The sequence below is a fragment of the Rhinolophus sinicus genome, linkage group LG07 (genome assembly GCF_036562045.2).
Source record: "Rhinolophus sinicus isolate RSC01 linkage group LG07, ASM3656204v1, whole genome shotgun sequence".
NCBI classification, from domain to species: domain Eukaryota; kingdom Metazoa; phylum Chordata; class Mammalia; order Chiroptera; family Rhinolophidae; genus Rhinolophus; species Rhinolophus sinicus.
In genome coordinates, this window is record NC_133757.1 from 48398702 (window position 1) to 48424537 (window position 25836).

The following is a 25836-nucleotide window of genomic DNA, read 5'->3' on the forward strand; positions in this document are numbered from 1 at the left end:
TACCCAGCTGCTCCCTTAAACAATGTGATTTCACAGATTGCCAACCATTCCTGTCATTCACTGAATGCTTTTTGGTTGTCTACAACTAGCCAGATGGACACAGTTCTCCAAGTGTGGCGTGACATTGATCTTTCAGTCTCTGTCTTATTTATATGGGTTCACTAAACTTACCTTAAACCTTTCCTCTAAGTCAGTCTTTTTATTCTCAGCAGTGTTGGTTCTGTTCCTTGTTGTTTCTAATTATTTATTAGTTCTGTATTGGTGTTGTTTGGTACTCTGTTTTTTTTGAAGTTTGCAGTTTCATTTTGTTGTTTCATTGTCTAGTCTTTTAACTCTTGTTTTCTTGAATTCATGTTCTTGTGATATTGTCCTGTAGTGACGGTTATGAGGAATTTCCTTTAGTTCCTTGGGTGGTTACCTTCAGAGCTGGGCTTTTATTTTGCACACTACTTTTTTTCTTTGTGTATGTCTACATAGTTACCGTGCCCTTTTCTTTCCTCTTGGCTCATGCGTGGTGGCTCTCTCTAGACATTCTCTTTGTTCTTGTTCTTGATGCAGAGTGGATGATTTCTTGTCTGAGAGTGTTTGGTTGGGGGCAGGGCTCAGCTAAAGCTTTGTTCCACCTGTATTAGAATATATCTAGATCTCATCTTCTGAGATTTGTTAAAAGCTATCTACCAGAGTTCACTGTCTAGTTGGAAGAGAATAATATACGCTTTGGGCTTTGATTATTTATTGAACCCATCCTGTATCCCTGAAGTATATACTTTCAAGTGTCAGTCCAGATGTTCTCGCTCCCCATTTTGCTTGTTTCTCCTTAGCCATCACGTCCACCACTCACTGATCTAAAGATCAGGAAAGAAGGAGACCCCCTCCACTTGCTCCTTTGAAGATTTGGGGGGAGTTAATGAGAAGTCTCAGGATTTCGCTGACTCACCCGGACAGTTTCCAGGGCTTGGAACTATGTTTTGTTCTCTGCTATGGCTTGGAAACTTCTGTTTCTTTTGTTTTCATTGCCACTAGTTGAAGTTTATTGCATTAGATTATCTCTCTTTCCTTGTTTGGTAGCTGTTATTGCAGGTTTTTACTATTTTTTTCTTCATTCTTACTGGTTTGGGGGGAGAGAAAAATCTGTGAAGTAGTTTTAGTCTTCTATCTTAATGCAGAAGTCCCATACAAGGGTGTTTCTGTTTGCTTTTGCATTGGTACATTTAAACATGTTGCTCTCGTTAGGATCTTTTTAAGTGGGTGTGTCAGGGATCTGGAGGACAGAGTCTAAGAGCCCCAGTCTCTTCTAATACTTAGACTTTTATAAGGTAACTAATTACTTCTGGGATGATTTGAGTTTCTCCCCAGTCTCTCTCTCTCTCTCTCTCTCTCTGTCTCTGTCTCTATCTCTATCTCTTTCTGTCTCTGAGTCTCTCTTGATGAGCTGCTTTTGGTGAAGAAAGTTCAGAGTTCAGAGGTGGGAAATATGAAGACAAAGCCAAATGGCTGTATTGTTTTCAGACTATTCCCAATTAAGGTATTAAACTCTTCTCGTTCTTTGTTCTTTAACCTTCAACTTTCTTTCCTTTTATTAACTTCATTTGCCTCAGAATGGATGCGAGGTGACTTCATATACCAAAAGTGATTAGGTTGCCAAGGAAAATAGTCTTGGCTTACGCAAATGCCGTTAGGGCCAAACACCATTTAAAACAAATTTCCAGATAGGTCATGGTCTTACTCTTGTTTTCTGACATTCCTATTACATAGCAGAGTGAGAGTTTTTATAAATGTTGAAAGAAGTTGTCTAACATAACAGGTAGTTGTTGAGGGCTCTATTTTCTTACTTCACAACTAAATTTTTGTTTTTCTTTGGGTGTGGTGAAAGGAAATGGGAGAATAGCATATTTAAACACAGAATTTGGGGATCAGAAATAAAAATTAGAAGTAGAATTTACGTGTTCCTGCTTTTACAGTCAGAAGTACACTGGGGTTTGCCCAACAAACGTGTTGATTTGAGCACTTACTGTACTAAAAATAGGACATGTGAAGTGAGTGAGTGAGTAGGGTTTGGAAATATTTTTGCTGAGGTCATCATTGGACCTTAGTAAGAGATAGACGCCCCGGAGACTGGGGTTTGCTGGTTCTTTCCAGACTTCCTTCACAGTGCGTTTGGCTCCTCATGTGACAGTCTGAGGTTTTATGCTGGACCACAGAGCATGCTGCTGATTGCAGAGCTGACCTCAACTGTACGCTTCGTCTTCTCCAGCATAGAAATGCGGAGACCGACAAACAAGTGTTCTGTGCCCATGTGTAATGCCTTACTTTGTGGATGATGGTTCTATGTTTCACGAAGACTTCCTGAATCAAAAAATGACTAACTTTTCTCAGCTGATCTTCCATATAACTCTGGACCACTGGCATTTTGTAGCTAATGCTATTTTTGTCCTATATGTGGATATTAGGACATTTTAGTTTCTACCCTCTCTCGTTCCATCTCATATTAAGCTACACTAAATACGAAAATGTAGAAAATTTTACTTATCAACCAATGCTAGAGGGTGACATTGGGTGACTCACTTTAGTAGCCTAGGGGCTCAGTTTTCTCACCTGTAAAATGAAAAAGCTATATAAGATTGGATGAATCTTCAGAAATGATAAATCTAAGAAAATACCTGCCTACCTCAGTGCTATGGCTTTTTTTCTGTTCATTTTTTTAAATTATTCATTCTTAGATGTTATCAAAAGATAGCTAGATGGGTTAGTAATCATAGTTTACTAAAAGTCAAATCAGGCATTAAGAAATGTTCATTGAGGGGCTGTTAGGTGTCAGCTACTGGACAGGTGCCACGAATATTGTCACGAAGAGACTGGTACTCACCGTCATGAGTTTGTAATCCAGTGAGGACAGTAGGATGAATGAACTAACCTCTGCATCTTTTTGTTTCAACTCTGGTAAAGAAATTGGCCTGTATCAATTTCAGAGGGGCTAGATCTAGCTTCAGGAAAACATTTTATTTCATTTAAAAAACTAGGATTTTTGTTTTCATTTCAGACAAGTAAGATAACAGACTCTAAGTAGAGGCTTCTGCTTTCTTTTTTCAAACTTGTCAGAAGCCACAGGGTCACTTGGGAATGCCTAAATCGGTCATCTGATGTATAGTTTACTCGACTTGTAACTTCACAACTTTACATTCTTCAGTGGGCATTGAACACTTAAATCAAAGTCAGTCTTGATGCTTTTGAATGGAATAAAATATCCTATCGCATCTGCAATGGGATGAATTAATATGGAAATGGATTGTGCACAGATCTGGGAAGGTGTGCATTTGTCCAGACAGTGCAGAGCGTCTGCTCATTCTTAGTTAGTAGGTTTTACTCTTCTCCTGATCCAAGATTGGGCTTAGCCAACAAAGTGAAATTTTCCTCTGGAAGACATAGCATTGTCTCCTCTGTGGCATGTGAGACCGTGTCTGTTTCTGCACCAGACACAGCGACATGAGGATGGGAAACACGTGATGATAGCTCTCTCACTCCCTTTCACAGATGGTGTCTCTTCTTTTTTACAGGTGACCTCTGGGGGGACAGAAAGCATACTGATGGCCTGCAAAGCTTACCGGGATCTGGCCTTAGACAATGGGATCAAAATTCCAGAAATGTATGTGTGAGTGGCTGGGTTCCCCGGCCGCCTTAGATTTGTATGTTTGGAATACGCTGAATGAGACAGCCTGACAATCTGTTTTCTGCGTCTTTTTTGGCAATTCCAGCCCTCTTTCCTCCTGTGCTGTGCCCTTGACCCATGACTTCATATTCAGCAAACTCCTGAGTGGATCAGCGAGTTAATTTTTAAGATCATTCCCTGCTCCCCGTCCCCCACACACACTTCCAGTTTATACGTGGTACATACTGCAAGTAAGAATGAGAACCTTTTTCTCAAAGTGACAGTGACAGGACTCTATCTTTGAATTCTGTGATATTATAAATTACTTTCAGCCTTTGTTTATCTTAATTCAGTGCAAGTTTGTTAACTATAACAGGCAGCCTTGGGGTGCTCCCTAAGAAAATTTCAACCTGAAGGTTGTTTTCTGGGAGGAAAAATTTTAAGAATCTTTTTTGAGATTTACCCACATTGCCACCCCATGGTCATAATTTTGATACTTGGTTGCATTTTTTTCTCTAGACCCTCCTTGTACAGTGTGTTTATAGGACGTTTGGGTGAATGTTTTTGCTGCAAGTGTTGGTGACTAAGGGTTTTGTTGCACATGCTCTCAAGCTATGATTCATACTTAGCCTAAGAAAATAAATCAGGTCGCCATCTTTCTTCATACCTAAATCTTTAGTGCTTGGTACTTATTAAGTAATAGATTTTTCTGCCTTAAAAGGGAACAGATTAATTATAAAAGTGGAGCAAATGAGTGATGTCTGGAAGCAAATAATTATGACTCAGTTTCCTTTTTCAGTACTATTTGAAATGCTGCTTCCAAGTGTGTAGTGAAAATGGGGACTTTTTAGTTTGTCACAGGATCATTGTCTTTCATAGATGGAGGGACCACTGAGCTGATGCTCGGCTGCTGCTTTAACATCCCTGCTAAGCAATCGTAGGTTTTCTCCTTGAACATGTGTCATGTCAGGAAGCTTTCTCCCCACTGAGGTACCTACCCTGTCTTTGGATAGGCAGCCGCTAGAAGGCTCCACTTTATGTTGATCTGATCCAAGTTTCCTGTCCTTTTCACACGTCAGCCCTAATTTATGCTTTGGATCCCTTGATGTGCGATTATTTCCGAGTTCTTTCTGTTGCCAAAATAATCTCCTAAATAATAGGGAAGTTTCTCTAGAATATCAGTTGACCTCTTTTTGTGCTTAAAAAGTAAATATAAACACTTTTTAAAATTTGAGGAAAAATAATTAGAGCTTTACCCCTGATGAGTTAAGTTGGCTGCTAACTGTGCTCCCTCCAGAATCCCGTTTTGATCTGAATTTCATTGTTCTCTTCTTCCCTGTCACTTAGTGTGGCCCCTCAGAGTGCCCATGCTGCGTTTGACAAAGCCGCCCATTATTTTGGGATGAAGATTATACGAGTTCCACTGAACAAAATGATGGAGGTGGATGTTCGGGTGAGTTCTTCTGAAGGGCCATTTTCTGCCTTGGGCTGCGAGAAGCAGGAAGTACCACCTGATGGACTGGTTTTCTAGTGTTGTGTGCAAATAGGCTCGAAATGCCTTTGCTTGTAGCAGCCACAGTTGCAAAAACTACCACTGGCAGTGGTGATTGATTGCAGCTTCTTCAGTCTTTTCGTCGATTCATGAATTCTAATAGGAAGATGGTCTAGTTCCTAACGGGAGCCTTGAAAGACCTGGGCTTTGTTTCAGCGCCATCCCTTTCTTTTCTCTGTTTGTAAAATGAGCATGGACTAACTTGCCCCAGGACTCTCACTGTGGTTCTGACTGGCATGAATTAGTACCATTGCCATTAGAATAATTTTTTTTCCAGAGGTGAACTGTTCCCATTTATTCACACTAGCATTATTCCTCCCATCTTTATTGAGGTATTTATTAACTAACATATTAATTCATTGACAAATAAAAAGTTGTATATATTTAAGGTATAGAACTTAGTATTTTCTGTAAGTATACATTGTGAAATAATCACAATCAATGTTTTAACATACACATCAACCTCATATATCACTATTTTCTTTTTTTTTTTTTTTTTCATGGTTAAAATACTGAAGACCAGCCTCTAGATCTCTAAGCAAATTTCAAGTATACAATGCGGTATTAACCGTACTGGTTAAATAGTCCCATGGCAGTACGTTAGCTCTCCAGAACTTATCTTGCATAACGGAAACTTGGTACCTCTTGACCAGCGTGTCCGCCTTTCCCTCATGTTCTAGTTCTTGGCACCCGCCATTCTACTCTTGCTTTTATGAGTTTGACTGTTTTAGATTCCACATATAAATGAGATCATGCAATCTTTGTCTTTCTGTCCCTGGCTTATTTCATTTAGCATAATGTCCTCCAGGTTCATCCATGTTGTCACATGGCACTTCTTTTTAAGGCTGAATAATATTCCTTCAGTAATTATTTTTATGCCTCGCATTTGTGTAGAAGAAGTTTCCAGTTTTCGGAGTGCTGTCAACGTCACATTTGAGCCTTAGGACAGCCCAAGGAGGTTGTAGAAACTATTAGTATCACAGTAGTTCCCAGATGAGGAAACAAACAGTGCATTGGTTTCCTCAAGGTTTCTCTGTGGTCTGTGGGGCGGGACTCACATTCGGCTGTTTTGCCTCATGGCCCTGTATTCTTTTACCTCCACAGTGATTTTGCTGTTTTTGTGTTGTGCTCTCACTCTGTTCCTCAGATGGGCCCATCTGGCCTTGTTTGTATTCTGCCACCTTGTTTGGGAGGCGGTCTTCTCCCAGGTTGGAGAGGGGAAGGAGGGCACTAGTGGAGCCGGAATTCCAAGTTAGCAGTCTCGATTAATCTTGGCAGTGGGAGAGAGAAGTGCGGAGTGGATGCTCATTTTCCCTTCAACCTTAAACCCCTAGGCAATGAGAAGAGCCATCTCCAGGAACACCGCCATGCTCGTCTGCTCTACGCCCCAGTTTCCTCACGGGGTGATAGATCCTGTCCCTGAAGTGGCCAAGGTACGAGAGAGAAATGGACTCCTTGGCAGTCAAATTAAGGTTTTAAAATAGACCCTCATGGTGCAGTACCGGGTAAATAGGAGCGATTCTGAGTTTGGATTTTAGCACAGTAGTGATGGCTAGCTCTCATCAGCCGTGTTTGGAGCCCCTGATGGTTAGCTTCTGCTATGGGGGAGGAGTAATAGAAGGGAGAAGAAGGCTTTGTTTAAGTTGGATGTTCTAAAGTAGGGCTGACATCTTGATTCAGATAGGGACACGACCAGCATGTTGGAGCGTGTCTGCCAGCCTGGTCCTCAACATGCTGCCCCGTGGCACCCCTCCCCACGCCCCCACCCACGGTTACTAAAGCAGGACCTTTTCCTTTTCTCCAGAGGCCGCCACAGTCAGGGCTACTCATTTCCCGCTTAATTCTACAATGAGTTTGAGGCCCTGCCTATTTAAATATAAAATAGATCCCACATTTCAGATGAATTATTGTGAGGGCTGAGTACATTTGAAAGATGAGCTTTTTTTATTAGGAATGTCGAAAATAGCCTGTTTTTTAAAACATGGGAGACATAGTACGTAATGGCCTGGTGGTTACAGCCCACCTTCCCGACCATGCCTTGTGAAGTTCTTGTTCTAGGGCTACAAATGAAATTTCCCATGGTCTTTATTTTTTGGAACTAGCTGGCTGTCAGATACAAAATACCTCTTCATGTAGACGCTTGTCTGGGGGGCTTCCTCATCGTCTTCATGGAGAAAGCAGGGTACCCACTGGAGCAGCCATTTGACTTCCGGGTGAAAGGTGTGACCAGCATTTCAGCGGACACCCACAAGGTGAGCTAAGGAAGAGGCCAAATGTTAATCAAAGTAGACAGTGGATTATTTTGACGATTATCAGCAAAATAAATTGATTAAAGCATTAGCTTCCCCTTAAAATGTAAAGTTAAGTCTGGCTCTTTGTTCTCACCAGGGCGGCTGATTGAGGTGACAAGGTGTAATGATATAGGTGCCAAGCAATAGTGGAAAGGAACCTGTTATCTTTGTGTCTTATGGCTGAGAGAATTTCTGTATGTAACTGGGACCTGCTAGTATAGTGACCCTTATAAAAATGAGTTCCCCAAAGCCTTGAGATTATTTGGGGGAGGGTGGAGGTGAGGTTGATACTGGTATTCCTGAGAGAGGAGGTATGTTAATGTTGCAGCCCCGATGCGATGGGGGCTCCTGCACCCAAATGGCAGGAGAGGAGATTCCTTTTGAAAAAGGGAAGAACTTAATTCAGGAATGCTCGGCCTGTAATGTTTGAAATGTCCATGCCTGTCACCTGCTGTGGACTGAGGCAAAGTCTACGTCAGTTTATTTTAAAGCTGGAGTAAGTAGCTTCTAGATTCTGAGCACCATAATGTTCTTAAAACGGAGGTCTAACACTAAGCAGAAAAAGATGAGAAGGGAGTCAGATCGTGATTTTAGTTGTTCCAAGTGGCTTGAATTCCATCCTTTCCTGGCTTCCAGTGGAAATTTATCTTTGCTTCCATCCTGACAGATACCCCTCCCTTAATGTTTTAAATCAGGAAAACCACACGCTAGGTGAGAGGGGAGGGAAACCGATTAACTGGAGAAGTAGGCACTCTTCTTCCTGGGCCTCAGACTCCTCATCCCTGAAACAGAATCATCCCGTCAGTTCCCTCTAGCCTTTATTTAACATTCTAAGAGTGAATTTTTAATGTGAGTGGGGAACATGTCATAGAGAAACTGACACGTGAAGGAGAAATTTGCACGATGCGCGTTTCGGGCCAGGACACTCACCTGTCTGCCTCTTCCCCCCAGTATGGCTACGCCCCCAAAGGCTCCTCCGTGGTGTTGTACAGTGACAAGAAGTACAGGAGCTATCAGTTCTTCGTCGATCCAGACTGGCAGGGTGGCATCTACGCTTCCCCGACCATCGCGGGCTCACGGCCCGGTGGCATTAGTGCAGCCTGCTGGGCCGCCCTGATGCACTTCGGTGAGAGCGGCTATGTTGAAGCTACCAAACAGATCATCAAAACTGCTCGCTTCCTCAAGTCCGAGTATGTGTGGGAGATTGGGATTCTGCCTTGTCTCTTGCTTTGTCTGCTGGTGGGCTCAGGGCACCTGCCCGGCCCAGCACCCGTAGCCACAGCCCATTTGCTGTCTCCTGAGAGACCAGGGGCCTAGGGCAGCAGGTTAGGACTGTGGTGCTGGCCTGGGAGGATAAATGCCCTTGCTCTGCTGTGACTTGGAGGGTCTCATCGGGCCTTCACCTGTAGGCCATCGTGTCTGCAAGGATGTCTTAACAACTGGCAGCTCTTACCAAGTGCTAACACACAGTTCAATGGTTAGGACAGTGGTTCTCAAACTTGACCGTGCGTCCTGATCACCTCGAGGGCTCGTTAAAATGCTGATTGCTGGGCCCCACTCCTAGAATTCTGATGCAGTAGATCTGGAGTGGGGGTCTGGGGGTTTGCATTTCTGGGGTGCTCCCAGTGCATACTGATGCTGTCAGTCTAGGAATCACACTTGGAGCATCACTGAAACAAGAAAAGAATTGGGGGTGGGGGTGATGAAATCTCCTTATGACAAGGCTAGAACTGGGCTGCGTGCTTTGTCTAGCTTATCTATTCACGTATTACCCACTTGTTTCTCTGTGTGTCACCAGTAGTGGGGAGGCTTTTTCAGAATCTTGAAGGTGAATGGAAGTGACCATGGGCATGTCTCATTTGAAAAAGGCATGTCTCATTTGAAATATGAGGTGAATGGAAGGTGGAAGGTGAATGGAAGGTGAATGGAAGTGACCATGGGCATGTCTCATTTGAAATATAGTTCTGATATTCCCATCTGTTGAGAACTGCTGTACCATTTCTCACTTTAGGGATTTCCTATATGGCTTTTTTTTAAAAAAAGGATGGAGGGATTATTTTTACAGTATTTTCTGTTTAAAGTACATCTTTTATGCCTCAGGTGCCCCTCCATGTCAAATCATAATTTGGAGTTGGGCAGACAGGTTAGGAAGCAGTGATTCTGAGTCATTGAGTCTACATGGGGTTTGGGCCTTTGAATATTTGTAATGTTTAGGAACCACCGATCTCACTCTAGCCACCTCATTTTAGAAGATGAAAGCACTAAAGCCCCAAAAGATCAGATTGTATTACAAGGGAGACATTGGTTGATCAACGAGAATTCATGATCAGAGGAATAGCTATGTCTGAATTTCCTTTTTGTTCCTTTTCTTGTTTGTTTTAAGACTGGAAAATATCAAAGGCATCTTTGTTTTTGGGGATCCTCAAGTGTCAGTCATTGCTCTGGGCTCCCATGATTTTGACATCTACCGACTATTTAACCTGATGACTGCAAAGGGGTGGAACTTGAACCAGCTGCAGTTCCCATCCAGGTAAGCTTGCAAAAGCATCTTTCCCTTCCTTTGTCCATGACTTTTGAAGAACTCGGATAACAAGGTGACCGAGTATGGTGATTGATTGCTCGATCCCAGCACTATAGTGGCAACTATAGTAGCTATAAGATTTCTGCCTTGGAGTTACTCAATATCAAAGCAGGACCATTAGCTTTAAACTCGGGCAAAATTAGGTGGCAGCCTCTTGAGATCAGGGGTCGGTCATAAGACCCTCTGCACCCCCCACCCCCCCGCTCCCCCATCTCCACTATCTTTCTAGGCTCCGTACTCTCCGATCCGTCTGTCCCGTCATCAGATTGGTCTTATAAACCGGCTCGTTACCGGAGTGACATTTAGCTTAAAACCTTCTAGAGGGCTTCTGGTCATTCAGGCCTGCTACTGTCTTCTTCAGTATGCTTTTCTCACCTGATATTCCACGATGCCTTTAAATAAACACTCGACCCCAATAGAAGAGGTCTCTTCAGTGTCCTTCATGTGTTGGCACCATTGGCAATCCCATCTGGACAGTTTTTTCTTCACAATCCCTCTGTACCCCAATCTACCCCAAGGGAAATGAGGGTTTCTTTTTCGCTCTGACATCCTTCAAGCCCCCGATGGCCTTATCCCCATGAGGGTTTGTCGTCTAAGATAAAAGCATCCCGCTGGTGGTCACATGGGTGAAGTACTTGGGGTGGACAGTTTTGGAGGGGAGGGGTGGGACAGAGCAGCCAGTTGTTCTCCTTCTGTCAGGAGGGTTCTCGATCACGCCGAGACGCCCTTTGCCAGCCCATGCTTCACAACCCGTGTATTTGAGAGCCTTGATTCCCAGGGTTGGGTACAGCGTAGATGACGTATTTGTCACAATAACATGAAAAAGCAGCCGATGAATTCCTGTGTTTGGAGCTGCTTTATTTTGGGGTTTTTTTTCTTCTTCTTCCAAGGTTCACCTCTCTTTGTCTCTCTCTTCTCCCATAGTATTCACTTCTGCGTCACGTTAGTACATACCCGGAAGCGAGTAGCCATACAGTTCCTAAAGGACGTCCGGGAATCTGTCACTCAGATCATGAAGAACCCTAAAGCAAAGACCACAGGGATGGTAGGCACATGTGGGGCTTTTCCTTCCTGTGGAAGTTTAAGTGTTGTTGGGAGGGGCAATTTGAAAGAATCAGATGGCCCTGAGTCTGTTCCTGCCTCTGCCCCTTCGCCACAAATCTGTTTCCTTAGTGAATTAGAGCGGACGATCTCTGCCTCACCCATTCCTAGAGTTTTTTAGTCTGGAATCAGATATACTATATATATGAAGCATCTTGTAAATTTGAAAGTGCTCCACAGGGCCAGGCAGTAGTAGTGTCTATTTGAAAAGAAAAATTTGACACAGTAAAGGCAATAAACCTGTTTTTGCTGGAATTTCCTACAGCAAATCCCAGAGGATAGTTCCTTTGGGCAGAAAGGCAGACTGGCAAGTACCTGTGAAAAACTGACCACGTCAGCTCTCCTTCTGATAGAATGGAGCCTGGGGTGGGAGTGGAGTGGAGGAGAGGAAGACACGTGGAGGGCAAGGACAGGGCAGAGGGAGGTCATTTCCACTCCTGTACCCCTCGTCACTAATACCGATTCTTTGACTGGATTTGTAGGGTGCTATCTACGGCATGGCCCAGACCACCGTCGACAGGAACCAGGTCGCAGAATTGTCCTCGGTCTTCTTGGACAGCCTTTTCAGCACAGACAGTGTACCTCAGGGCAGCCAGATGAATGGTTCTCCAAAACCCCGCTGAGCCCGGACCTTTTGTAGCCCCGAGGGGCTTCTGGCCTTCAGAAGGTTCTCGGAGTGTGGAACAGGCCATCCACAGTTTCAGCATCTGGTCTTGCTCCACGGAGCACGATGAGACAGACCACAGGACAACTCGGTCCTCAGGATTGTCGTTCCTCCTTTCACCATCCTTTTGTGGTTTTCAGTACGAAGACCCCGAAGGATTCCATTACGTTATTATTTTGCCCTTGTTCTAAATGTTATCCTAGGAATTGTTTTAACCATTTCCTTCTCTAACCTCTCTAGCTTTCAACTTCACTTAATCCTTGTGTGGCAGCTCTGACCTGTCCTGATTCCTTAGGGAAGCTGGGACACAGTTTATGAAATAGAAAAAGGTTTTCTTTGTTGTCTCAGGCAGATTGGCTGATCAGATAGGAAGCATTCATGTAACAAGTTTCCCTGGGTGGGTGTTAGATATACTCTAAGCAGGAGGCTTTTTCAGCCCCTTGCTCTTTGAGTAGGTTAGTAGTCTCTCTTAGGGTCACTTTTGTTGCAGTTTGTTTGACTTTTCCAGGACACAGATTGACCAGGCCGTTGTTGCTCTTATGCAGGAGTAGAGTGGTCTGTTTACCAAGGCCGGGTGTGGAGGGGTCCACTGTCCTCTTCTTGCATACAGTCCCCATTTGATTCTTGGCTGCCACCGTCTTTGGGGATTCTTATTTGAAATTATGCTCCCCTTGGAGCATAATTGTTACCATGGACCAGAAGGGAATGCGATTCCCAGAGGATCTAGGACTTTCTGGCCCTAGTATTCAGAGCACACTGAGCCCTCGCCTGGGCTGGTGATACCAGAAACCAGAGCCTCTTACTATACTTTTCTGAGTATCAGAGTAGGATGAGCACCCAGATTCAAAAAGTTGTCACCAAAAGTTGGTGGTGGTCCTCCCTTCCCACACTGCTTTAAGCCAGCATGTATGAAAATATGTTTGCTTGAAGGAACCACTCAAAGCACCTTCACAAGTTGCCTTGATTTACCCTAAGTGGTGCAAGGAGGGTGTGAGAGAGCTCCCAAGGCAAGGAAAATTTTCTCTCTCCATGAGTGTGTTCTTCCTGCCTCTCCCCCCTTTATTCAACTCCCAAAGGTACTATGGCAATTTAGCCTCAGGTACTGGATGCTTCTCAGCCCTGGCTAGGATGAGAGAAACATTTTGGAATGGGAAACATGATGGTAAGTTTCAGTCAGAGGCCAGGGCCTGGGTTTTCTGCATAAGACTAGTTGCTCAGGGTGGTGCAGGGACAAGACCAAACCCTGCGCCCACTCCCGACCCTCTTCTCCCCGCGTGGGGCCCAGATCTAGGTTGAGCCGCTGTCCTGCCCTGATGACGACATATCCTGCGTGTGCCTTTTTCCTCCGCAGGGAGCAGTGGGGGGCTATTCCTGACCCAGGCCCAGGGGATCAGCCCCTGAGGTTTTTATTTGAGTAGGGGGATACTTAGGGTAAGTCAGGAGAAACGCCTCTGTTCCATTACCCTTCTCAGGGACTCCTGAATATTAAGCCTCTTCAGGCTGGTATCCTCTCGCCTCCCTCACTGGGTATGGTGGGGGCTGGGAGAGCCAAGACGACCAGATTTTTCCCGAAGCTCCTTAACCACTTTTGTCTGAAATGTTTCTTAGCACTGTATTTGCTACATAAAACTGTGACTGGCCATGTCATTGCAGGGCTGGTGTGTGTGTATGTGTGTGTGTGTTTACTCCTGTCAGTTGTGGGTTCCAAGAGTGGTTGGTATGTGTGTGTGTGTGTTACAGGGGGAGGCTGAGAGCCTTTGGGCATGGGAGTTATATGTTCCCTCCAGCTGCTTAACTGGTGGGCACCTCCTGAGGGGGGCTGTGGTCAGAGCTGTGCATGGATTGTCTCTTGCGTCTCCAGTGCAGTCATTATGTTGGAGGAAGTCTAGAGACCCAGAACCACCCAGCAGGCACCACTGTGGTTTGTCAGCTGCTAAAGTGGAGAAGCGTGTGTCCTACAGTGTTCTGTTGCTTCCAGCGTTGCCCAGGACCTTCCCCTGTGCTGTAACAACATTGCTGCCGGTTGGTGGTGGTGGGGACTGGTTTTCAAAGGGACCTACTGTAGCCACTTTAATTTATGATCATGAGCCTTAGTTTGACCTAACATTTGTGAGCTTTCCATTCTGTGTGTGTCTGCACGTAGTAACACCCAGTCTGGCAGAGGTGGGCTGAATATCTTAATGATATCATGTTAGCAGGTGTCCCATTGGCCTCTGCAAAACCTGTACTGTCTTGTTTCTGCATTAGAAGTAAGTAGTCACGTGAATATACTGCCGTGTCACTTTTAATATTACCAGTTTTATACTTGGAAAATGGTACTTGCCTCCTTTAAATCTTTTCTGTCTTTAACTACCCCATTCCCATCTCAATGCTCCCTTCCTAATTGCAGCAATAATATCTTAAAAAGCAATTAAGTAATTAAATGTCCCAAATCTTAATAGTTGTGGATGGTTGCATTCATTTGATTATTTAGGCCCACACGTGCGATCCCAAATGGGGTGCTGGCAGCTCTTGAACTGGCTGCTGGTGAGAGATCGCCCCCTTGTGGTGAAATGGTTGTGTGTGACCACTGCTCTTAGGGCCAATAGTGGGACAGGAGTGGGTGAGCCTGTCTCCTGCCCAATTCCCAGCGCTTTTGTAGCTCCACCACCACTGATGTCACACCTGTTTTAAGGAGGTCTGGAACTCAGGTCTTTAGTTCCCCAGGGGCAGGGCCCTGCCTTATGTTTTCTGTCATCTTCATCCTCCATTTCTGCTTCCACCTTAGTGATGATTGAGCCATCTGTGGTAGTTTCCAGCCAGCTGGGCAGTGTGGCTCTAACCAAAGGGCACTGACTTCAAACCCTGCACTTGTTTTGGGACCTGATAGAACCTCTCAGAGCATCTTCGCACCTGTTACTGCCTTTGTCTTGTTCCATTATGACTTAAGAAGTGAGGAGTCTTCCCAAAGGGTTATTCAGGTTCCAAAGGCTGTCCTTCAGGTAACCAAGCTTTTCATTCTCGCTTGCAGCCCATTCAGACTTGCCAGAATCAACCTGAAAAATGCAGTCTTTGCTATGGTTTTCTGCCAAATGACTTAGTTTCCTGAGCACTACTTGCTTTGGGATAAACCCTAGAGAAAGAGGGGCCAGGATATGCTTGGTTAGGAGGCCTGGCCCATCCAATAAATGGTGTCTGGATGCTTATATGTGCTCCTTACCGCTGTGAGCCCCTTTACCTTCTCTGTGGGTTCTTGGCAGCGACAGACCACTTAGAGCTAGACCCCGTAGCAACAGAAGTAAAGATGGAAGCCTAATTTGATAGCCACCAGCTAGAGCCTGGGTAAGCAAGTCAGGTGTTAGAGAGCCTTTTCTTGGAGTCTTAATTGCTTTCATTTTTCTTGTGCTTTCGTCTTTTTTCATAATCTCTCAATATCCCCTATAATTTCAATTGTTTGAATTAATTTTAGAATAAACATTCATTTCTAAAAAGTGTGGCTTGTGTCTCTGTCCCACGTAAAGTTGCTTCATATAACTGTAGTGCCCTCTAGGTTGGCCTTTTTCAACCCTTGATCCACGAGAGTAAACAGTTACATAACACATAGTCCATACTTCCATGTCCGGTGGCTTCTGTGCCCTAAAACAGTCATCAGGTCAAAAGCACATTTAGGAAAATTGAAGTCAGAAGTGGAGCAGATGGGGCAGCACTCTGAATCTTGTTGGTTTTCATATTCAGCCTTCCTGAGAACTTGCTCCTCACATAGGTGGTGACAATCCTAACTAGCAGGTAGGGTGGAAGGGGTCCTGCTCTAGTCCCTCTTAACTACAAACAATATGCTTATTTCTCAGCCACCAACGTCTGCCCCTTTTCTGGCCTTGGTTACAGGACCAACTCATGCAGGGTGACTGGGGTATGACATTGCCAGATGCCAAGTGCCCCTGGCATTTGCAAGTCAGCTTAGTGGCCGGGCAGCTACAGATGAGGGGTCGTAAGTGAGCACTCTTGCATAATGGCATACCTGGAATGCTATCTGGCATGCACCCGGGGGAGAGATGACTGCTCTCCGTGTCCCCTTCTCCCAGCCTTGGCACGTCAGTGGGAATATTCTGTTCTCCAGAGTTACTGGGTTGGAGGACCGATCCGCGAATCGCCTCAACTGCTCGGATGGTAAATAGCCCGTCGTCACCCTTACAGTGTAAAAGCAGGCAAACCTGGAGACTGGCTAAGTTTGTGAGTGCACAAACCATCAGGATTAGAAATCGCCCCACCTGATGTAGACCAAGAAGGTAATATGGTCCCAGGCTGCCATCCTGGTCGTGGGTCTCACCATGCATGTAACACAGGTGCCCTGCACACTTTTATCTGTGTCCATCGGGCCCCCTCAGCCATCTGTGCCTCGAACGCTTTTCAGGTCTTTGAGGCACAAGTCAAATGAAGCCTCCAGGTTCACCCTTCTTAATCACGTCCTGTTCTCTTAGCTCATCTCTCATCCTTGCATCGAGCGTCAGTTCATCCTGCCTAGTAATAGTTAAGCGTTTTCCTCTTTAATTCCGCTAGATGATAATGTACTCCTTGAAGGCGGGTGGTCTGGTCCCTTTTCCCCCTAGTGCCTCGCAGAGTTAAGTGTTTTAAATGAGTGCTTTAAATGCCTGTTGACTCCAATTTGGATTGGCCAGTGGAAAAGAAGATTCTAGAGCCCAAAGCCAAGGAAACAGTTTTATTTGAGGAATAAAAGCACAAATGTTTATCACAGGATGGGGTTGGCTTTAGGGTTCTGGTGTCTAAGATAAGATTTTGTCTTGTCTTAGACACAGCTTCTATCACAGCTTCTTGGGAAACAGAAAAGCAGCAAGACACAGCCTGGGAAGGAAATCATTCACTGTTGCTGGGAAAGAAGAAGATCTTCAAATTAGTGTACATTTAACAGAGCCCCAAGGATGGAGAGTGTGGTGCGGGGAAAAGGTGTCCATTCCTGGTGTTGGCAGTGACGCTGGCATCTCTTTCCACAGCAAGGACTCACCCCTTAATGGAGGCAGCAGGGTGGACTTGGCCATTTTGACTGCAGCAGCATTTGGGGGCTTTCCCTGCTCCCTCTCTGGGTTTCCAGTTCAGTCACCCCTTTCCTTGAAGAATTCAAAGAGGACAGGCTGGGTCTATGTCATGGACACGGCTACTTGCTCAATGAAGCTGGCCAGGTTTATGTCCCGTTCTGAAAGGCCTGCACATTCGTGGGTGCTCAGGGTGATGTGGACCTGAAAGAGAAGCGGAGGCTCGGGGCCAGCTGGTTCCACCGACGTAACCAACCTGCAAGCAGGACAGGCACCAGCCGCTGGGCGCAGCCACACCCAGGGCTCCGGGATACAGGCACACCTCATTTCATTGCACTGTGCACATAGTGCAATTGAAAGTAAGACCCTCCACTAGCAAAAAGGCACGACTCACTAAGGCTCAGATGATAGCACTTTTTAGCAATATTCTCTCATTAAAGTATTATAGCACCATGTAAACATACCATGCGCGGGGAAACCAAAAAATATGTGTGACTGGCTGTACTGCGGGACTGGTTTTATTGTGGTGGTCTCTGAGGTATGCCTGTAATAGCCAGTCACTACAATCTCCCCGAGGGGCTGCCTTCCAGACATGTTTTCATAACAACAGTGCCAAACAGTCTTCTACTACATCTCCAAAAACGATGGTGACTTCAGCTATAGGGCAAATGAAATACCCAAATATTAAAAGCAATCCAAAAGCGAAAAGCGAGACCAAAACAAACTCCAACTCCTAAACACTGTCCATTTACAAATCACCTTATCCAGCCTTAATGTTTTTACAGAGTCCAGGATAGCTCTTGGCACACGGCAGGCATTTAATGGTTGTTTCAGTTGATCCAGCAGACAATCTGACTTGTTTGCTGTACGTGGCTATTCTCTGTTCAGTTTTATTACTTTTTCGTTCTATACATCCAGAAAGAGTTAAATCATGTAGAGCTAGTAACGATGAATATGTCTGATTCCCAAGGCCTTTCCTTCCTTGGGTTTTGCCTTCTTGACGTCTACTTAATGTTTAACTACAATTTATCTCACAATGTTTTAATTTGCATTTTTTTTTTTTACGTGAGACCTAATATTTTCCAAGGGTGTTTATGTTGATTGCAGGAAGGAGATGAATGGAGCAGGAAGAGTGGACAGTCAGCCCACAGGTGAGGAGGGCCCAAGGGAAACCCAAGGAAGGGGTGGCATTCTCACAACTTGGACGGAGCCCAGCCCAATGGGCACAGCTCACTCACCTTGTTGTACACGTTAAACCATTCGGGATGGTGGTCCAGTTTCTCAGCCTGCAGGGCCACTCTTGTCATGAAGCCAAAAGCCTATTTAGTGAAATGAGACCCAGGTTAGTGTTTTGAGAGAGACGGGTGGATACCTTTTTATGGCCAGTGGAAAGCCTTGATGCAGGAGGATGGACAGACATCCTGTAAGGAGACTCCTCTAGCTTTGCGCATTCCGCCTGGCCTCCTGCCACTGGTTCTGGGGCTGGAGTTTGAGGAGGATTTCTGGAGTAGGAAGAAAATCCTGTTACTGCCATCACTAACAAAGTGGAAACACCAGACAGGTTTAGTCTAGGTCAGTCTTTTCACTATCTACTAAAATGTCTTCAGAAGTACATCTGCTTCCTAGTCGAGCTGTCTCTAAGGATTGTTTCTCAAAGTTCCAGGTGTGGAGAACCCAAGACCCATCTCTTCTCTCCAGTCCCCAAGGATGACACGTCCAGAGAAAGCTGGGTTAGCGTAGCGTCTGAGTGTCTTGGCTAACAGGACTTTAAGGGAGAGAACAAGTTCTAGAATGGAAGCCCCTCAGGCCCAGTCTCAGAAAACTGCCCCCCCACCCCCCCGCCCCGGTGCCATACCCTGTTAAAGTCTTTGAAATGGAACTGCTTGAAGATGGCGTCTCGGCCTTCCACCTCGTTCCACCCCACAGCCCTCAGGTTTGGCAGCAGCTGGTCCCTCTCCTCAGCACTTAGCCTGTGTGCTTTGCCAGCCTAGGAGAGGGAAAAAACAGAAGCCCAAGGGCACTTCTTAGTACAGGACAAAAAAGAGGGCCCCAGACCTTTCGGGGAATTGAGCCAGCTGCCACTGGCTCCTCTGGACTGGGTGACAGTCAAAGGGCAGCTGGCCCAAAGCTATAGACTGGGAGGTGTGGAGGGTGGCGCCCTGCCCTGGCTCATGCACTGATAGGTTCTGAGATTTTACATTCCACTCAAAAGAACAAAATCCTGAGGTGTAATGCACCTCATCAGGACTGAGAAGCAGTCCTCCCCCACCGCTGCCCCCAAAGCCTTACAGAGCCCTCTCTCCCCAAAAGCTAGTTCTCTTACATGAATGCAATAAAAGTAAAACCAAGCCCAGCTGTGTATGTATTAAATATGTATTAAAGCACAACCTTTCAGAAAGAGTACCCCTGACTGTCCAACCTTCCTTTCCTGTTAGGGACCTTATGCAGTCCACTCCTGTGTCCCTACCGCCACTCACGGTCAGGTGTATTGAAGTGAGCTGAAGCCGGGGCGGGGGTGGGCGGGGAATGACCACTGCTCTCACCCCTCGTCAGTGAGAGCACAGGCACTGTTCTCAAAGTGCGTCTGTGCCTCCTCGTGGGGACCAGCAAAGCACCCAGCACTTCAAACACGTTCCAGTCGACTCTTAGCCACACTGCAGTTGACAGCCCCTGGCACTACCTCCCGGTGGGTACTCCATGGTGCTCCCATGCAGCCTCTGGTTCCCAGATGCCAGACTTAGGCTTCTCAGACTTCCACCTTTCCTGTCAGCCTGGGAAGCCCAAGCCACAGAGCTCTGTTAAAAGTGGAAGCAACTTGGCCAAGGGTGACTGGCAAAGTAGTGCCCCATCTATTTTTTTACCTATTGTGCAAAGTGCCCTCAGGGTAGTCCAAATTGGCACAATTCAGGCCATAAGAGGAACCATCAGAGAACAGAAGGAAGCAAAAGTCAGTCCCATCCTCTGGGAGGATCCAAGTGGAGGTACTTAAGGGTTGCCAGAATGAGGCTCCTGAAATAGAACTACCCACGGACAGAAACTGTGAAGTACTCCGTTGAAGATGAATCGAGGTCTGGGGAGACAAGAAGGAGGTTAATTTTAAAGCTTTTATGAGGCAGCCCACAGACTGGGTGCCATGGGTTGAGTGGCCAGATCTGGTTCAAACCCAGTTCTGCCATGCTGCAGCCAGGTGGCCCAGGGCACTTGTCTCCCTTGGCTTCATGGTAAAAGGGGATAAGAAATTCCACTTCGCATCAGCAAGAGGAGCTCACGGGACACTTCAGTAAGGGAATGTTATCTGCATTTTTAAAAGGAGACTTCCTGGGACAAGTAGGCATATGGGCCTTGCAGGTTTGGGTAGAATTGGAAAAGCATTGCAGCATTCTGACAAGTCAATCTTTTTCTCCTTCCTGAAAACGTGTGTTCTCTCTGGAAGATCTGACTTGGTCTGTCTCCTTTCCTAGGCTCTCAAAGGCTAGAGATGTCAATAGAGATCTGTGTCACACGCCCAACCCCATCTCCATTCCAGAGCTGGCCTTTTCTCAGTGGCTGATAAGCCTGCTCCACGTATCCAGGCAACAGATGACCAGATGTCAGCCAAGGAACAGAGCCCACTGTTTAGTCCTTTGGTTCGGAAAGGAGTGGGTGGGTACTGGTGAGCTCCTGAGAAGCCACCCTTTCTCTTTAGAATCTTCTGGAACCCCCCAGGTCTCTCTGCCTGGGGATGAACTGACAAGCCCCTCTGAGATCTAGGATCAGAGAGGGGGCAGGGGTGGTGTTTGCTTAGTAAGTCACAGGTCAGGCCTGCCTGGCCTTGATCTCTGGGGGTGTGCATGGAGAGGTTACTGATTACCCACGCCCTGCATCTCGGGGCCTCAGGGCACCTGACAGCCAGCCTCACTCACCACCTCTTCTCCCTCTAAGCTACAGCCTTCAAAATGCCTTCCCAGATAGCACTGCAGTCTGGACTGCTCCTAATGCTTTTGGGCCAGAAATGGGCTGTTAGGTCAAGCTTCCCCGGGTCTAGCCTACCTCCCCAGCTGCCCCCAGGGCTCACTTTCACCTCTCTGGCTGAGGGCGGGTGTGTGCGGTGTTGAAGCACAGGGCCTTAAACCCTCTTCAGGGGCAACTTAGCCTGGAGGACGGCTGATCCTGAGCAATCACGTCCCCACTGCTGGGCGCAGGCCTCAAACTAGGCGCCAGGAGCTGGCTCGGAGGCTGGGGACAGCACAGGGTGCACAGAGGGCTTAGCCAGCCGGTGCCCAGAAGTGCGATAAACAGGCACACAGACAACACACAGATTCACTCCCCGCCGCGGGCGCGCGCGCACACACAGGTTGACCCCCACCCTCAATACAGAACAGAACCGTACCACCGAGGGGTCATTATCTGCGGGCTCACTATGCTGTCCCTCACCATCCCAGGCCTTGGTCCCACCGCCCCATCTTCCCATAGGGAGTTCACTAAGCCCCGCCCAAATCATTGTGGCGCGGAGGGGGCGAGGGCCTGGGAACCCCGGGCAAGCCTGGCTGTTACCTGGACTTGCCACCGCCCTCTCCCGGCCTCAGCTTCTCCTGGGGCACAACCTGGGGTGGGAACGGGGCGGAGACCCCGATTCTCCGAATCCCGCGCGCGCTAGTCTGAGAGGGGCTCGGAAGAACCCTCCCTCTCGCTCCCGCTTCACCCTACCCAGCCCTGCCCTTGCAGCCGGCCTGGCCTGAACCCCACATTGTCCCCTTCCTCTCCTGGGGCCCCACTGTGCGCCCGTTCGTAACGGCTCTGCGGCGATCGCGCTGCGCGATCCCCCCTCACCATGTCGGGGCGCGGTGCGGACGCGGGCGAGCAGCAGGTGGCGGCGGAGAGGGCGAGCTCGGCGCTGGGTGCACTGGGCGGCCGTCGGGCGGGGCCGCGCTCGGGCCGCCCCGGGGCGGGGAGCGCGGCCGGGGAGGGGCTGCGCCTGTAATCATTAACTTGGGCGCTAGGCCGCTGTTCCCTTCCAGCACTTTCTTCGGTGCCCTTGTTATGGGGAGCTCAGGGGTTAAGTACGCGGGATCCAAATGCAGACATGCATTTGAATCGTGCTCTGCCACTTCCAGCTGTGTGACCCTGGTCGCGAGACTATCTGTGTTAAAAACACCTATTGAGGTATTATTGATCGTCAATAAACTGCACATATTTAAAGTGTACAATTGGATGCATTTTGACATATGTATGCCCCCCTGCAACCATTACCACCATCAAGATCATGAACTATCCCTCACCCTAAAGTTTCCATCTGCCTCCTCAGATAACCATTGGTCTGCTTCCATCACCATAGATTAGATTGCATTTTCTAGAATTCTATGTGAATGGAAATCGCTTAGTACATACTCTTTGCTGTGGTTTCTTTCACTCAGCATAATTACTTTTTGAGGTTGAGCCAGGTCGTTGCATGTGTCAATGGTTCTTTCATGGCTTAAGTAAAACTTATTTGATAGTATTACATTGTATTGGATATAATACATATCACAATTTGTTTATTCACTTGTTAATGGACATTGGGTGGTTCCCAGTTTTTAAGCTGCTATGAACTTCCCGTACAAGTCTTTGCGTGGATAGATGCTTTCATTTTTCTTGGGTATATAAATAACTAGGAGTAGCTGGGCCAGGTCACATGGTAGATGTGTGTTTCTAACTTCTTAGGAAACTGCCAAAGTGGTCATACCATTGTACATCCCCACCAGCCTTGGGTAGGAGTTCCAGTTCCCACCACTCTCACAGACACACCAATACTTGGTAGGGTCAGTCTTTTTAATTTTAGTCGTTTTCGTTGGTGTGTAGTGGTCTCATTGTAGTTTTATTTTGAATTTCCTTAATCAATGATGATATTAAACACCTTTTCATGTGCTTACTATTTGCCATTGGTAAATCTGGTAAATTGCCTGTTCAAATTTCCTGTCCACTTTTTTAAAATTGAGTGTTTTCATATTTTTTTTATTTTTTTATTCTTTTAAGATTTTTATTAAAATATAGCTAACATACAACGTTATATTAGTTTCAGGTCTACACCATAGTTATTCAACATTTTCATACCTAAAGAAGTGATCACCATGGTAAGTCCAACAACCTTCTGACACCGTACCACGCTATCACAATATTATTGACTATATTCCCTATGCTGTACATTACATCCCCATGACTTACTTGTTTTATACCTGGAAATTTGGACCACTTATTCCCCTTCACCTTTCCCCCCCTTTATTAGTTTTTGAATTACAGTTGACATTCAATATTATTTTATATTAATTTCAGGTGTAAAGCATGGTGGTTAGACATTTGTGTAATTTAAGAAGTGATCCCCCTGACTAGTACCCATCTAGCACTATGCTATGTATTATCATATTATTGACTATATTCCCTGTGCTTTACTTTACATCCCATGACTATTTTGTAACTACCAGTTTGTACCTTTTAATCCCTTTACGTTTTTCACCCTGTCCCCAACCCCGCTTCCATCTATCACCCCAACAAATCTAGTACCCATCTGACACCATAGATAGTTATTACAATGTTATTGACTATACTCCTTATGCTGTACCCTACATCCCCATAACTACTTTTTAACAGCCAATTGGTACTTTTTAATCCCTTCCCCTTTTTCACGCACACCCCCAACCCCCTTCCCATCTGGCGACTATCAAAATGTTTTCTGTATCATGAGTTTGTTTCTGTTTGTTTATTTTGTACTTTAGATTCCACATATTGTGAAATCTCATTGCATCTGTCTGACACTCCACTCAGCACAATTCCCTCCAGATCCATCTATGCCACTGCAGATGGCAAGAACCCGTTCCCTTCTCCGGCCGAGCAATATTCCACTGTATATATATGTACCACCTCCTCTTTATCCATTCTTCCATCTGTGGACACCCAGGCTGCCTCCACATCTTGCCCTCTGTAAACAATGCTGCAATGAACATACGGATGCATATGTCTCCTCGAAGTAGCTTTTTGGGTTTCTTTGGATAAATATCCTGAAGTCAGATTACTGGGTCCTTCATTGTCTCTTCTTATAGCCTTTGTTTTAAAGCCTATTTTGTCTGGTGTAAGTATTGCTACGCCAGCTTTTTGTTTTGCTTTTTTCATTTCCATTTTCATGAATACCTATTTCCATCTTTTCAGTTTCAGTTTATGTGTGTCTTTCAACCTGAAGTGAGTCTCTTGTAGGCAGCATATATAAGGCTCTTGTTTTCTTATCCATTCAGCCTTCCTGTGTCTTTTGAGTGGAACATTGAATCCATTTACATTGAAAGTAATTGTTGATAAATATGTAGCTATTGCTATTTTTATTATTCATAATTTTTATATATTTTTTTTCATCTTATAGAAGTCCCTCTAACATTCCTTGTAACACTGGTTTGGTGGTGATGAACTCCTTTAGCTTTTTCTTGTCTGGGAAGTTCTTTATCTGTCCTTCAATTCTAAATGATAGGTTTGCTGGGTAGAGTAATCTTGGTTGTAGGTCCTTACTTTTCATCACATTGAACATTTTGTGCCAATCCCTCTGGCCTGCAAAGTTTCTGTTGAGAAATCAGCTGACAGTCTCATAAGTCACTAGTTGACTTTCTCTTTCTGCTTTTAGGATTCTCTCTTTGTCTTTAACCTTTGTCGTTCTAATTATACTGTACCTTGGTGTGGGCCTGTTCGGGTTCATCTTGTTTGGGACTCTCTGTGCTTCCTGGACTTGTATGTCTATTTTCTTCACCATGTTAGGAAAATTTTTAGTCATTATTTCTTCAAATATGGTCTCAATTCCTTGCTTTAGCTCTTCTTCTTCTGGTGCCCCTAATATGCAAATGTTGTTATGCTTGATTTTTTTTGGATTCTTTTTGCTGTTCCAATTGGGTGTTTTCTGCTACCTTGTCTTCCAAATCACTGATTTGATCCTCTGCTTCATCTAGTCTGTTGGTGATTCCTTCTAGTACATTCTTCATTTCAGTTATTGTATTCTTCACTTCTGACTGGTTCTTTTTTTTATGGTTTCTATGTCTTTTTTTTTTATGTTTGCAATCTGTTTGTTGAAGTTCTCACTAAGTTCCTTGAGCATCGTTATAACCATTGTTTTGAACTCTATCTGGTAGGCTGCTTGTCTCCATTTTGATTAGTTCTTTCTCTGGATTTTTCTCCTACTCTTTCATTTGGGATGTGTTCCTTTGTTTCCTCAGTTTGGCTGCTTCTCTTTGTTTGTTTCTATGTATTATGTAGATCTGCTATGTCCCCCAGTCTTGGCCAGGTGGCCTTGTGTAGTAGGTTTCCTGTGGGGCCCAGTGGCACAGTCTCCCTGGTCACCTGTACCAGGTGCTCCAAGAGGGTCCCTTGTGTGGGTTGTGTGTGCCCTCCTGTTATAGTTGAGGTTTGGTTGCTATTGGCATGCCAGTGGTTGGGATTGACCCTCAGGCTGATTGGCTGTGAAGTTTTGCCATGTCCACAGCTTACAGGCTGCTGTGGGTGGGGGTAGGCTTACCCCACTAAGTGGGATTCACCCTAGTGGGCTCTGGTACCTGTTGAGACCACCCTTTGGGTGTACCACTTGTGGGACTAAATGGGTGGTGTTCTGCTGTGGTCTGAAGCCAACCTCCAAATATGTTGGTTCTGGGGCTTCTTGTGAGGGGCTCCAATGTAGGCCCAGATCATCTACTGCCTGTGACCAGCTGAGGACTACTTGGTAAGAGCTACAAAGAGATCTGTGGGTTTTTGCTGCCTGTGCTAACCCTGGAGATGCATGGGAGAGGTCATGCTTCTAACGAAGGATGTCTGCTACCAGTACCAGGCCTGGGGTAGCTCCACAAAATGTCAGGACACCCCGAGCCTGCTGCCACCTGCCAGCTCCTTTAAGGTTCAGTCACTGATAAAGCCTCAAGTGCTAATCAAGTTGGGTGAGGCAGGGTCTCAGGGACTCACAAGAGTGGAAAGAGTTGTGGTCACCAGGTTAGTGTAA

At 45.8% G+C, this 25836-nt stretch overlaps 2 protein-coding genes across 7 annotated transcripts in view; one reads left to right on the top strand and one right to left on the bottom strand.

Annotated features, from left to right (window-relative positions):
• The window catches only part of SGPL1 (sphingosine-1-phosphate lyase 1), a 51589-nt gene extending 37316 nt beyond the window's left edge, over positions 1-14273 (top strand). For both annotated transcript variants that reach the window (XM_019712448.2, XM_019712449.2), the window contains 8 exons: positions 3555-3643; positions 4994-5099; positions 6533-6631; positions 7301-7450; positions 8441-8679; positions 9873-10019; positions 10995-11115; positions 11654-14273. In XM_019712448.2, coding sequence (XP_019568007.2) covers positions 3555-3643; positions 4994-5099; positions 6533-6631; positions 7301-7450; positions 8441-8679; positions 9873-10019; positions 10995-11115; positions 11654-11794 — 1092 coding nt within the window. In that variant the 3' untranslated portion in view covers positions 11795-14273. The remainder of the gene's footprint in view (positions 1-3554; positions 3644-4993; positions 5100-6532; positions 6632-7300; positions 7451-8440; positions 8680-9872; positions 10020-10994; positions 11116-11653) is intronic.
• Positions 14274-16516: 2243 nt separating this feature from the next.
• Positions 16517-21823, bottom strand: PCBD1 (pterin-4 alpha-carbinolamine dehydratase 1). 5 transcript variants are annotated; one of them, XM_074339556.1, is made up of 5 exons: positions 19724-20864; positions 19543-19633; positions 18718-18849; positions 18101-18181; positions 16517-17118 (listed from the first exon to the last, which is right to left on the bottom strand). In XM_074339556.1, exons 2-5 carry the CDS (start codon positions 19570-19572, stop codon positions 16993-16995), a joined length of 369 nt encoding a protein of 122 aa, XP_074195657.1. In that variant the 5' UTR covers positions 19573-19633; positions 19724-20864; the 3' UTR covers positions 16517-16992. The 5 variants fall into 5 exon arrangements, with proteins under 5 accessions (XP_074195657.1, XP_074195659.1, XP_019568023.1 ...); XM_074339558.1 differs by lacking the exons at positions 19543-19633; positions 19724-20864 and adding an exon at positions 21672-21823; XM_019712464.2 differs by lacking the exons at positions 19543-19633; positions 19724-20864 and adding an exon at positions 21672-21822 and having other exon boundaries at positions 16517-17066.
• Between the last annotated feature and the right edge of the window lie 4013 nt (positions 21824-25836).

Bases quoted from the DNA above. Each gene is read 5' to 3' on its own strand.
- PCBD1 (XM_074339555.1), bottom strand. From the start codon at position 19,572: ATGGGAGCACCATGGAGTACCCACCGGGAG. The intron at 18,182-18,717 runs GTATGGCACCGG...TTCACTAAATAG, and splicing joins ATTTCAAAGACTTTAACAGG to GCTTTTGGCTTCATGACAAG. The intron at 17,119-18,100 runs GTGAGTGAGCTG...TCCTGCTTGCAG, and splicing joins GGTTTAACGTGTACAACAAG to GTTGGTTACGTCGGTGGAAC.